Genomic DNA, 13500 nt, shown 5'->3' with positions numbered 1-13500 from the left:
GCGCGGTCCGCGCGTGCGCACTACGCTTCTTTGTGCGCCGGAAGGAGCCCAGGGGGCGGGTCTACGAGCCCACCTGGGGCCTGTGCACTCTGGAGACTCTCAGGGGTCCCGAGAATTCGTGAATACGTTAGTGTTTTCCAGTTCTTCCCTAAATGTATTCTGAGTATAACTGTAATATAACTTAGCTGTCCCCTGCCAATGTTTGACCTCTTTTTACAAACTTGGTTAAAATTTTCAAACATTTTAAATGTGCCCTATATATGTAATATCTTTTTCAAGTACTCCAGGTTGTAAGCAAAGCGTTTGCAAATACTGGCTGCGGTTCTGCTACATTAAGCCTATTAATACACTGAGCCTGGGATTCCCACCGCCCGGGTACTCTGTGTAAATGTAGTCAGGTTTTAGCTTTTTTTTTTTTTTTTAATTTATTTATTTATTCTTGCGAGAGAGACACAGACTGCGAGCAGGAGAGGGACAGAGAGGGAGACACAGAATCCGAAGCAGGCTCCAGGTTCCTGGCTGTCAGCCCTGAGTCCCACACGCGGCTCCAACTCACGTGTGGACGAGATCGTGCCCTAAGCCGAAGTCAGAGGCCCAACCAACTGAGCCACCCAGGCGCCCCAGGTTTTAGCTTTAATCTGAGTCCAACCAGCTACTCAGCGTACACTGGGTACAAGAATATTACTCTAAATGTAATTTTTGAAACAAGTTCCTAAAATTGCAAACATGCTTGGATTCTCCGCACAAAAATGTCACTACTGTGATGGTCTTAAACCTCCTAATTCTCAGCACTAAACATTCCAGAGATTGAGAAACAAATCCACCAGCCTTCCCAGGTGGCCTCCAGATGAGTTAGTCACCAGAAGAGGACCCAGCCCTCAGCCCCCCATCACAGAGCAGCCATCCCACCAAGAGGACAGCCTTTGTCACTCTGGATACAAGAAATGTCTCCCAAAAGCACGTGGCTCAATGAACTCTTGGATGGATGTCAACAATACAGATCATTGCGCCTGAGGGAAGCTGCAATCTCTCATAGACCTAGAACTGTAAAACTAAAGTAAAACCCTGTTGGGGCACCTGGGCGGCTCAGCTGGTTAAGCGTCCAACGTCGGCTCAGGTCATGGTCTCACAGATCGTGAGTTCAAGCCCCGAGTCAGGCTCTGTGCTGATGGCTCAGAGCCTGGAGCCTGCCTCAGACTCTGTGTCTGCCTCTCTCTGCCTCTCCCCCGCTTGTGCACTCGTTATCTCTCTCTCTCTCTCTCTCTCTCTCTCTCTCTCTCTCTCAAAAATAAACATTAAAAAAAAAAACAAAGCTCACTGGTAGGTGTCCCGTGCAAAATCACTCCAGTGACACACAGCAGTAGACACACATACAGAGCTCTAGGGTGGAGGCAAGGAAGACCCCTTGGAGGGGCGACCTGATCTGGGAGGGGAAGGTATGAGAAGGGCCTGTGCAGAGTGTGCTGGGGCCGAGGGCATGTTGGGCACCACTCGGGATTGGAGAAGAGCCCAGACAGGCCTGGCCCCAAAGCCCTTCTTCCGAACACACATACACTCACCCCTGGAGCCAGGGTGCCCCCACCCCAGAGCAGGACACAGACTGCAGCCAGAGATATGAGGACAGGCACAAGCCACTGACTTCCAAGTGGGTGCAGGGCCAGCAGCCCCACCGCCTGCAGCATAGAGTCCAGGCCTCTGACGCTCCTGCCTCAGAGGCACCCTCTGAGGGTGGCCAAAGTGCCTCCTCCAAAGTGCCACCTTCCAGCCACACCTGCCTCCCCTCAGGGCCTGTCCTGGGACGATGCCCAAGCTCTACGCCGGCAGTCGTGAGACTGGGCAATTACTGAACTAGACCTCTAGGTATTTTGTGCTTTCCCCAGCTGTGAAAATGTAGGTACTTCGACCCCCTCGCTGGGACAGTTGGAGGAAGGGAAGCTGAGGTCAGCTGAGCAGAACACCCAGGGCATCCCCACACTCTCACCCCAACACTGCCCGCTGCACTGGCATGCTCCCCACTCACCCTGACACGCCAGCTGTCCCCCTCCTCTGCGTTCGTGAGGCCTTGTTGTTCATCCACTTCCTCCAGAAAACCTCTGGCCCCAAGTCAGGACGGGGTGCCCCATGCACTCATGGCTCCCGCCACCTGGCCGTCACCCAGCCCAGCACGCCATGGGTGTCTGCTAAGGTATCTCGTCAGCACGGTCCTGAGCACCAGCAATGAGAGCTCGGGACACCAGGAGATGCCTGGGACCAGGGGCGACCACAGCACCCAAAGTCCAGGGAACTCAGGGGAGGGGGCACCGGGCCCCGCAGGGACCCCAGCCTGGGACCAGGCGAAGACAGAAGCGACAGATGCTGCAGCCCTGAGGTGGAAGGATGAGGACACACGGAGGCTTTAACACACTTTATGTGCACGCCCTCAGCAGCAGTGCTGGCGCCTTGCGTCACACTTCTCCAGGAAGACCTCGCATTCAGCTCAAGCTCGGCCCTGACCAGACTCCATGATACACGTGAGAAATGAGAGCTGTCCCAGTCGCCAAAAAAAGGAAGGCTGTCATTAATATCCCCAAATCTTGGCCAGGCCAGACGCTGTCAGAGAAAGGATGGTGGCAGCCTCCCCCGGCACAGGAGGGGCAGAGCCCAGCTCGGAATGGAAGGAGCAGGGCTCAGAGCCGGGGCTCGGGCAGCTGCGCTTGGGTGTCCCACAGAGCGATGAGCCGGTCGGCCTCCCTCCAGCCAGACAGCAGAGCCCCGTGTGTGGTGGAGTAAAACGCCCGATGTGTGGCTTCCCCTGCAAACAGGACCTGGAAAGAGAAGCCGGGGTTAGCACGGGGCACAGGAGTCAGGCTGTGGCCACATGACTGCCACCATGGCCACAGAGCTGGGGGCAAGGGCGTGGCTGTATTCTTCACTAATCCCACGGAGCCCCAAGACATCCGGAAACCTGAGCAAACACGCCTGGAACCAAATGTTACTGCAAAATGGAAATTTCAACAGACCGTTTGGGATGCAATGTTAAGAACATCGCCCAAAATGCAGAGTGACAAACCAAAGAGATGGAAATTAAGAGGGAAAAAGATAAGAAAATTTGAGGACCAGTCCAGCATCCAAACAACAGAAATCTCAGCAAGAAAAAGAGAAGAAAAAAGAACAGAGAGAAGAAAGCAAATCTAAGAGACTCTCCCAGCTGACAGCAGTCGCAGGGTGGAAGCTCCGTGAGGTGCGAGGCAAGGTGCAGGGTGGCCTCAGTGTGGGGGAGTGGGGCAGGTGCTTGGTGAGAGCAGGGCCCTAATGTTCTTCCAAGCTTCCTAGGAGGTAGGAAAGAAAGGAACCTGAATGTCCCCGGACTTCCCCACTGCAGCACCGGAGAATGTCTTCCACACCTGAAGGCAGTGACTCTCGAACTAGGGTCTACACCCAGTGTGTGGCTCTTACACGGCTACAAGTTTTTGGAGACGCCTCCCACTGAAAGGTAGGCTCTGCGTCCCGCCCCGGGAATCTGGGCAGGCGTGTGACCGCGATGGGCAGTGGAGTGTGGCCCAGCCGCACCGTCTGGCACCCAGCAGCGTCCTGCTCCCGGGCACACCTGTGCTAAGAGTCGTGGGCACCACGTGGGCAGCCGCATGAGGCTGCCATGCTGTGAGGAAGCCAGGGCCACACAGGCCACGGGCAGGCACTCCAGTCAGGGTCCCTGCCCAGGGCAGCTGTGCAAGAGAAGAGGCCTCAGATGACCCCCGCCCCAACCCTGCGTGATCCCCATGGGTCGTCTTCCCAGCTGAGACCCCAGACATCAAATGGCAGAAACACACGGTCCCTTGTGCCCACCTATAGGATCTGTCATCATAATAAAGTGTCTTTTTTGTACCAGTGGGTTTTAGGGTGGTTGGTTCTGTAGTGACAGGACTGGACCACCTAAGTATAAGGGTAGAAAAAAGACATTTCCACACCTGCAAACTTTCCCTAAACATTTACCTCCATGCACCCCCTCCTCAGGAAGCTACTGGAATAAATGCTCCAACACAGTAAGGGTGGGGCTGGGGGCAGGCAGGCAGGGTGTGGGCTCCGGGCAGGTAGGGCATGGGCACGGGGCGTGGGTGGGGGGCAGGCCACAGCGGTGCCTGAAGGGGCTGGAGCTGACTCTGGCCCGAGGGAAGGAAGCGGGAGACAATGTAAACAGCAGAACCCAGGCAAAGAAAATGAGCCTGCACACTCTCTCCCATGCTCACATACATGCTGCACACGCTCACACTGAGAAACACGCTCACATCTACAAAGAGGCAGGAAAAGGAGCCGCAGCTTCCTTGCACCCAGGGGTGGACAGGGCCTCACCCAAAGTACTGCTGCACGCATGGGGAGCTGGGGGGCACAGGAGTGAAGACAGCTAACACCTTATCGGCCATAGTGAGAATTCAGTGATGCTTAAAAGTGAAAATTCAAGGAGCAACGTTATCAAACAAGCAAACCGAAAAGAGATCATAAAGCACATGGAAAACTGAACAGTGTTGGACAACATGGAGGAATTAGTGTAAATTCGTAACTGCGATAACGATGTTATAGTGACACATCTTCAGAGGGCATCCCTCATCCTTTAGAGACGCACACGGAAATATGTGCAGGAAGATGATGTCACCTGTGGGGCACGCTTCACGATCACGGGGTTGGGGGAGGTGAGTGACCGCCGCCACCTGACAGCTCAGAAGTTGGAGATGGAGCCCAAAGGTTCCGCCTGCTTGTGCACACATTCGAAGTGTTCCACGACTGCATGCTTTGGGGCAGGTAGACGCGTTATTTGGAGATGTGATAAACCTGGAGAGGGGACTCCGCCAGAATAGTCTGGGAAGGGGGTGTCGGGCCCTCCACCAGCCTGCTATATCTCGTGTTATTTTATTTTGTTAGCCAGCACTGCCAAACTCTCTGATGCTTCAGTCTATGCGCATGTAGAATTCTGATAAAATAATACATGCGTAACAGTTCATAATTTCAAGAAGCCCACGGACTCCGCCCACCCGCCGCCTCACCTGCGCCTCCGCGCCGTCCGCAGGCAGGGGCTGCGCCAGCAGGTCCACGTCGTCCCCGGAGCTGCCCACCGCCACGTAGCTGTAGGAGCCCCTGGTGTACGGGGCGCTGTGCCAACGCGAGCGCAGCACGCTCCTGGGCGCGGGGAGCTCGGCGTTTCCTGAACCCAGAGACACGCGTTACCCCTGCACCGCGGGCCGCCTGGCCCCAGCCGCTCTTCCATTTAAGACCCCACGGCTGGACGGGGCGCCTGGGTGGCTCAGGTCATGATCTCGCGGTCTGTGAGTTCGAGCCCCGCATCGGGCTCTGTGCCGACAGCTCAGAGCCTGGAGCCTACTTCGGATTCTGTGTCTCCCTCTCTCTCTGGCCCTCCCCCGTTCATGCTCTGTCTCTCTCTGTCTCAAAAATAAATAAACATTAAAAAAAATTAAAAAAAAAAAAAAAAAAAAAGACCCCGCAGCTGGAAAGTCAGGAAACTACCCGGAATGAAACCCAAGCCACGAATGTATTCATCAGAGGGCTGTCTCTGTCTTACCCGCTTTGCTTAACTCAGAACCCCCAGAAACAGAAAACAAGAAGTGGAAAGCTTTCGCAAAGCCATTTCGGTTCCTCAGAGATGAACACTCGAGTGACCCCACTAACAGAAGGGAGGACTGTCCTAGAGGCTCACAGCTCCAAGTTCACTTCTGCACAGCTGGGGCCCTGGTTGCCCTACAGAGTTCACCAAGGGGCCCAGGTGGTGCCCTGGCTGCACCCGTGCCCAGTACCTGTCACCCTGCGGAGCACTTGGGTCAGAGACAGAAGCACTTCCTCGTCGGACAGGGTCTCCATGAACTCGGACTCCAGCCCAGCGATGAACCCACAAAGGACGTGGGCAGACCTGCGTGGGGAGACACACCCCTGACACGCCTGGCCCCCGGCCAGCTGTGGCCACAGTCACCTGTGCCGGGCGGTTCTGCAAGTGTGGGCCACAAACTCCAGGGTTCTGTGAGGTCAGAGCTCATTTCACAGGGCGCCTGGGTGGCTCAGGCAGTTAAGCATGGACCCTTGTTTTCCCTGGGGTCATGATCTCATGGTTCGTGGGTTCGAGCCCTGCACCGGGCTCTGTGCTGACAACTCAGAGCCTAGAGCCTGCTTCGGATTCTGTGTCTCCCTTTCTCTCTCTCTCCCCCTCCCCAGCTCACTCTCTCTTTCTGTCTTTCAAAAATAAATAAAATGTTTTAAAAAATTTTTTTAAGAAATACAGTTACTTTTCATTTAAAAATGATATTTATGTTAACATGGTATAGGCGTACCATTTAAAAATAACAATTTTTAAATTTCTCAGTTTTAATCTCTAATGTAGTAAATGCACAGATACAACCACATAAACAAAGGCTCTTTGGGATCCTCGATACTTTTAAAGAGTATAAAGGGGGTTCCTGAGACCATAAAGTGTGAGAGCCACGACGTGTCCCCAGGACTGTCATGCCCACCAATGTCCTGAGCACAGAGCATAGGCCAGAGAGCCAGGCGTAGGGAAGCTGGCCGGGCCCCCCAAGCCACCACTCCACCACCCATCCACACAACCACGGCCACATTTCTGAGCCTGGGCTCTGAGCCTGTTGCTCAATTACTGCAACAATTTCTGGAGTCAGCTTCATCCTCAGTGCAAAGGAGACATGCAGGGTCCCTCGTAGGCTGGAGGAGCCCGTACATCCTACTCTCATGACCACTGGGGATGCTCTATGCCGGCAGGCATGCCTGTGTTTTGTCCTCCAGGCCAAGAACATGGTCCCCGATCCCACCCCGTCTCTGTGTGGAAACTGGACCACAACATACTAACCACGTCTTTTGATCTTGCTGGAAAAATCAGCACCCCCCCCCAAATTATTCATGGTCTTATTTCTGAGTAAACACCGAGTCCAGAGTTGCCACATTATTTATGTTTTATGGCTGGGCCACACAATTTAGCCACTGATGGGTCTTTGATTCCATGACTTGTAAGGGTATTTGCTCAATTACTGCAACAGGTTTAAATACTGTCTTCCAGCTACAGACACATCCATGTTTCAAATTCCTCCTGAGCCCTACACGCCCCAGCTTCCTGGGGATTTCAGGAAATACTTTCTTACTGATTGAACATTCCTGCCAGGCCACCGGCACATTCCAGGCCCCCAGGCCCGGAGATACGACAAGCTGCACACAGCAGGCTTCTGTCTGTCCCTGCAGGGGTTAGCTCCCTGGTGTCTGTCATCAGGCTCCGGCTGCCCTTGGGATCCCACCCAGAAATCCTCCAGAAACACCTCCCAGTGAACCAACACACCGCTGATTCTCAACCAAACTAAGGCCAAGGAGCTAGCCCCTTCAGAGCTCACACCTGAAGCTTCCTCAGAGAAACTCAAGAAGCATACGTACTCGAAGGAAGGCAGGACTAAAAAGCCAATAAGCTTCTTGAACCAGACGTGCTGGAGCTCGGAGGCGCCGTCCTGCAGGGGCGACGTGTCTTCCCACACCACCTGGATGAACTGGCAGTCTGGCTCCCAGAAGGGCTCCTCAAACTCCAGGAAGATTTTATTGTTGGTCCCAAAGCCTATTTTCCTGATGGCTTCTGCCTTCTGGGTGGGCAGCGGGGGCTCAAAGAAGGTGTCCAGACATTCTTTAAGAAAACCTGGAATTCATAAGTGGACCCAACTTACACCACATCTCTTAACCTGGAGGCGAGAGTCACACCCCGACCCCCGTCAGAGGAGTCAGAGAAGAGGCCTCCAGGGACCCACACCAGCCCCAGTTCAACTGGGCTCCCAGACGCCGGGCTGGCTCTGGCCATCTCTGGACTCAGCCTCAGCGAGCAGCACCACCGTGGAGGGACACAGAGGGCCCCGTGGCCAGCTGGTCAGGCAGGTGCCGTTGGCACACCCCCGAACCGTTCTCAGGACAGTTTCCCCTTCTAAACCTTCCACCTCGCGACGTCTGCAGTCCATGCTGACGTGGATTGGTTTGGAGGAGACAACAAACAGGCTTTATCCAGAAGCTACAGAAAGAGTATCTGCATGACAAAAAATTATATCTTGCCCAGAGTCAAACAAGGAGGTGAGATGTTTGCAGCACAAGCCAATCTCCTTAAGACAGAGATATCTTGAAAGGCAGTGAGTAAAGGACAAACAGCCCAACAGGAAGCAGATCCACAGGGGGGTCACGTGCCCTCCGCCACAGTCCCTGTCTGCCCAGCAGTTCCTCTACTGCAAGCCATGCTACAGACACGTTCGCACATGTGTTTTGTTTGTTTTGGTTTTGGGGGTTTTGAATTTTATTTGAGAGAGAGGGAGTGTGTGTGTGCATGCATAGGGGAGCGGGACAGAGGGAGGGATGGAGAGAGGAGGGAGGGAGAGGGAGAGAAAGAGGGGGAGAGAGAGAGAGAGAGAGAGAGAGAGAGAGAGAGAGAGAGAGACTCAAGCAGCCTCCACACTCAGCACAGAGCCTGACACAGGGGTCCATCTTATGACCCTGGGATCATGACCTGAGCTGAAATCAGGAGTTGGATGCTCAACCGACTGAACCACCCAGGTGTCCCACACAAGTGTTTTTAAATGCACGTGGGAAACGTTACGTAAAACAGAAAAAGTGAAAATAACCTAAACTTCCACCGATTTTAAGTAATATTGAGTAATGACATCTTCAAATAAGAAATAACTATGTGGCTATAACTATGTTGCTACGTGACAGTGTCCTGGCTCCTTGTGAACAATATCAACATTCACAGTAATGCACCTGCTGATTATAGCAGAGGCTCAGTTAGCACACACCACAGCAGTGAATGAACACAGACATTGGTGGGGGGAAAAACCCATGTCACGGATCTATATGTGCTGAGTTGGAAACACTGACACAAGTTGTATTAACCAAAAAGACAGGGTTGGCAAGAGAGGAGCAGCCGAAGACTATGCTAATATGTCCAGTATGATTCCACATGTGGGAGAAAGGACTAGGTGTTCAGCAAGCTGTGTCCTGAAGGGACCCCAGGGTGCAGGCTGTAGCCACCGGGCTGGGGGGACTCTTCATCTCACAGCAGCTCTGGCTTTGCTAGGCTGGTGAACTTGGACAACTAAGTGTGGGGAGTAAGTGAGATAGCACAGACACGGCGTGGCTCCCAGCCACTCCCATCCTTTGTCAAATTTCCAACCCCCACCAATGGCTTCTGTCTAGGGCATCAGATCTAGAATTAAACGGAACCCTATACTTGACTCCTTTCTCAATCATACAAGGACTGAACCTGAGACCTGGCTGTCACACCCTTTGCCGTGTCCAAGAAAGCAGGGTTTGGGGAACCCCTGGAGGCAGTCCCAACCTGTCCATAAATGACCTCTGAAGAAGCAACACGTGGGCTTTCTCTTACTGTGAAACTCAATTCCAAAGCATGCAGTTGCTACAAAACACATTAGAATAATCCTGTCCAGGACTACAATGAAAACACGAGCTTAGCAGCCGAACAAACACCACAGAGCCAGCTGAGGTGGGAGAGAGCCAGAGGCCAGGGCACCTGGGATGGGTGACCAGAGGGAAACCCGTGGGGAAAAGCAGCTTTACCTAAGGGCACAGTGACAATGACATGATGTGCAGGGAAGCAGCCTCCGTCCTCACACTCCACCAACACCGGACACGTCTCCCCAGGAGAAGAGGCTTCCCGGAAGGACCCATTCCAGTGAATGGTCTTTACAGGCTTGTTAAAAACTACCACGTCCTCGGGCAAGGAGGCCATTATGCGGTTTGTGAGCCCCTGGTAGCCCCTAGGAGAGACAGAAGTGCTGGTGTCTTCAGAGGAAGCCGCTGGAGGAAGTGCCCTGCAGGGAAGGAGGGAGGAGGGCAAGGGTTCCCCCCACCCCTGCCCCTGGTGGTTTCCAGTCCACCTCAGTCGGGGCAACCAGGAGGAGTCCACGAGCATGAGCAAATGGAGGCAATCGTGGGAGAAGGCCTCCTCCCTGCCCGGCCTGGCCCCCTACTTCTGATCACAGATGCCCTCCTCTGCCAGGAACCTTGAATGCCTGGACAGCTCAGGCAGACAGAGCCCAGACGGACAAGCCTTCGAGGGTCTCTGGAATGCTGGGGGGGGGGGGCGGGGGAGGGCAGGACAGCCACCCACCACAGGGGTGGGCTGTCTGTCCATCACGGGGGCTGAAGCCTTCACACAGCACTTAGCACATAAGGGGCCTCGTAAACACGGGCAGAAGAAAGCTCTGTGAGACGCACTGCCTTCTTCTAACCACCTTTTCTTGAAAATAATTATTTTTCCTAAATGAGCAAAACTAGAGAAACAAGCGATCTCTCTGAAACGGGGAAGACTAATGTCCCCCTGACCCTGTCACCCTCCCCTGCTTCCCAGCTCAACCTGAGGTAAATGGAAGAAGTCCCAGGGTGTATGGAGTGGGCCTGGGTGCGTGGAGAGGTCCAGACTTCAGAGGGGGCCTGGATGGGTGGAGGGACTGTGGGGGGACATGGGAGGGGCCTGGGTGGGTGGACGGACAGTGGGGGGACATGGGGGCCTGGGTGGGTGGAGGGACTGTGGGGGGACATGGGGGCCTGGGTGGGTGGAGGTACGGTGGGGGGACATGGGGGGGCCTGGGTGGGTGGAGGGACTGTGGGGGGCCATGGGGGGGGCCTGGGTGGGTGGAGGGACAGTGGGGGACATGGGGGCCTGGGTGGGTGGAGGGACTGTGGGGGACATGGGGGGGCCTGGGTGGGTGGAAGGACAGTGGGGGGACATGGAGGGGCCTGGGTGGGTGGAAGGACTGTGGGGGACATGGGGGCCTGGGTGGGTGGACGGACAGTGGGGGGACATGGGGGCCTGGGTGGGTGGAGGGACTGTGGGGGGACATGGGGGCCTGGGTGGGTGGAGGGATGGTGGGGAGACATGGGGGCCTGGGTGGGTGGAAGGACAGTGGGGGGACATGGAGGGGCCTGGGTGGGTGGAGGGACAGTGGGGGGACATGGAGGGGCCTGGGTGGGTGGAAGGACTGTGGGGGACATGGGGGCCTGGGTGGGTGGAGGGATGGTGGGGAGACATGGGGGCCTGGGTGGGTGGAAGGACAGTGGGGGGACATGGAGGGGCCTGGGTGGGTGGAGGGACAGTGGGGGGACATGGGGGCCTGGGTGGGTGGAGGGACTGCGGGGGACATGGGGGGGCCTGGGTGGGTGGAAGGACAGTGGGGGGACATGGAGGGGCCTGGGTGGGTGGAGGGACTGTGGGGGACATGGGGGCCTGGGTGGGTGGAGGGATGGTGGGGGGACATGGGGGCCTGGGTGGGTGGAAGGACAGTGGGGGGACATGGAGGGGCCTGGGTGGGTGGAGGGACAGTGGGGGGACATGGGGGCCTGGGTGGGTGGAGGGACAGTGGGGGGACATGGGGGCCTGGGTGGGTGGAGGGACTGTGGGGGGACATGGGGGCCTGGGTGGGTGGAGGGATGGTGGGGGGACATGGGGGAACTTGGGTGGGTGGAGGGACATGGGGGGCCTGGGTGGGTGGAGGGACGGTGGGGGGACATGGAGGGGGACCGGGGGGTGGAGGGCTGACTGGGCGGGTGGGGCAGGCACATACCCAGGAAAGGTGCAATCCAGCCCTGGCAGCACGGTGTATTCCCCGAAGGGTGCGAGGGCCACCAGGTCCATGCTGTGGGTGCCGCTCACACAGCACTCCACGTTGAAGAAGCTGTTGAGGATGGCCAGCTTGAGCTTCCTGGTCTCCTCGTCCTCCGTCCAGCCAGCTGCATGCTGACTGATCTCCCTCTTCAGGTACTCCCCGACACTGGGCACTGGGGCGTCCGGCAGGTGCAGGAACTCCCGAGTCTGGTCGATGAGCCCATAGAACAGACCAGCCATCTCCACCACCAGCTCATGGCTCACACTTACCCCAGAGCTAGTGTAGGACACGGAAGGCAAGCCCACGTGGCCCCCAGTCTCAATCAGCTGGTTCTCCTCTGACAAGTCCTTTTCCTCCAGCAGCTGGTACCTGGCCGCCAGCTGGAAGACGGGGTTGCCCTGGGAGGGCCCATGGATCCAGTGAGCACCTAGCTCTACCACGCCACCTGGGAAGGGCAGGAGATGCCACCTTGAGGTTCTCTCTCCACAAAGGCCACCCCTGAGCCCTTCTCCTGGACCACACACAGCCCTGCCCTCCCCAAATAAGCTCTGAAAACCAGCCCAAGGCCATAGAGTCCCAGAAAGATCACAGTCCTTCATGGCAGCACCTGCTCAGACCTGGTTTAAGGGGGACACTTGAGGAGGGGGTGCTGGCCTGCACCTGCCCTGGGAGGACACGTGGAGAGCAGGCATGGGGGCAAAAGGGACACCTGGGAGTGGTCCCGAGGCTGGGGGGGTGGGGGGGGAGAGGAGGGGGGCGGTGCTACTTGTGGGACACAACGGGGGCGACTGCAGAGACATGGGTTACCCTCCTCCTCAGGGGCAGGCCCTGCCAACCAGGCAGCTGAGTTTCGGGGACCATTGAACTTTGGCTGATTAAGTGGGGTGGGGCGGAGATTCACTCAGGGGACCAGGTAAGGCTTCTGGGTCTGTTAACCCTAGGCGCAGGCCGGACCAGGAGCGGCAGAGCTCGGGCGACACCCGCTGGGTTCCAGAAAGGGGGTCCGGAAAGGGGTTACGAGAAAGGCCGTTACCGAAGCTGCGCTCTGAGCAGATGCGGCCGCCGGCGCGGGAAGTGGCCTCCAGGACCCGCAGCCGCCGGAAGGCCGGGTGGCTGCAGAGCCTTTGCGCCGCCCCCAGCCCCGCGATGCCACCGCCCACCACCAGCACCCGCGGGCCGCGACCCGGGGCCTCCGCGCGGCCGCCACTCGACTCCATCGCGCCGTCCCGAGCAGTCGCCGAGCGTCTCCGCCGCTCTCAAGTGCGGAGAGCACCCAGAGGACCGGAGGCGGGGCGAGGGGCGGGGCGAGGGGGCGGGGCGGAACTGGAGGTAAATGGGAGTTGGAGTGGGAGTGGGAGTGGGGCGGGGGTGGGGCTGGTGGAAGCGCGGCGCGGTGGGCGCGGTGGGCGCGGAACGGCGCGGGGCGGGACCGCAGGTGGATGGGGGCGGCGGGCGAAGGGCTGCGGGCCCGAGGCCAGAAGGCGTAGGCCCGGAGGTGGAGCAAGGAGCCAGGGGCGCCGGGCGAGGCCAGGCTCAGGCGCCAGCCCCACCACGAGACCCGGTGGGCTGGGCTCGGGGTTCCCGGCCATGTTGGTGGCGCAGAAGTGCAGGCCGGGCAAGGGCGAGCGTGGCGCCGCCCGTGCGTGTCTCCAGCCCGGTTGCAGGCGCCGAAGCCCCGCTACTGGGCCGTGTGGGCGAGTGTCCCCACGGGGGGAGGATGCGGCCGGCCAGGCGGCTCGTGTCTCCTTTCCAAGGAGACGTGGGAAAGGCGACCAGGAGGCGGAGGAGACGCCTCTCTCCTGCCTCGGAAAAGCAGGTGAGCGCCTTCACCTTAGGGCGTCGTGGAGCCCGTAGGTGAAGTCGAGGACGG

At 57.4% G+C, this 13500-nt stretch overlaps 1 protein-coding gene across 1 annotated transcript; it reads right to left on the bottom strand.

Moving 5' to 3' along the window:
• Window positions 1–2389: 2389 nt before the first annotated feature.
• Window positions 2390–12925, bottom strand: PAOX (polyamine oxidase). Its single transcript, XM_023241168.2, has 7 exons — window positions 12664–12925; window positions 11589–12075; window positions 9583–9782; window positions 7414–7666; window positions 5784–5896; window positions 5019–5176; window positions 2390–2804 (listed from the first exon to the last, which is right to left on the bottom strand). Exons 1-7 carry the CDS (start codon window positions 12845–12847, stop codon window positions 2667–2669), a joined length of 1533 nt encoding a protein of 510 aa, XP_023096936.1. The 5' UTR covers window positions 12848–12925; the 3' UTR covers window positions 2390–2666.
• Window positions 12926–13500: the final 575 nt, after the last annotated feature.

This window comes from Felis catus, chromosome D2 (genome assembly GCF_018350175.1).
Source record: "Felis catus isolate Fca126 chromosome D2, F.catus_Fca126_mat1.0, whole genome shotgun sequence".
Taxonomy (NCBI): Eukaryota; Metazoa; Chordata; class Mammalia; order Carnivora; family Felidae; genus Felis; species Felis catus.
This window is presented reverse-complemented; position numbering and strand designations above follow the sequence as displayed.

What these genes read in the sequence shown, in the direction of transcription:
- PAOX (XM_023241168.2), bottom strand. Translation starts at nt 12,847, where the DNA reads ATGGAGTCGAGTGGCGGCCGCGCGGAGGCCCCGGGTCGCGGCCCGCGG. An exon ending in CATTGTCACTGTGCCCTTAG is followed by an intron (nt 7,667 to 9,582) that starts GTAAAGCTGCTT and finishes TATGAATTCCAG; the next exon opens with GTTTTCTTAAAGAATGTCTG. An exon ending in TTAGTCCTGCCTTCCTTCGA is followed by an intron (nt 5,897 to 7,413) that starts GTACGTATGCTT and finishes CTCCCCACGCAG; the next exon opens with GTCTGCCCACGTCCTTTGTG.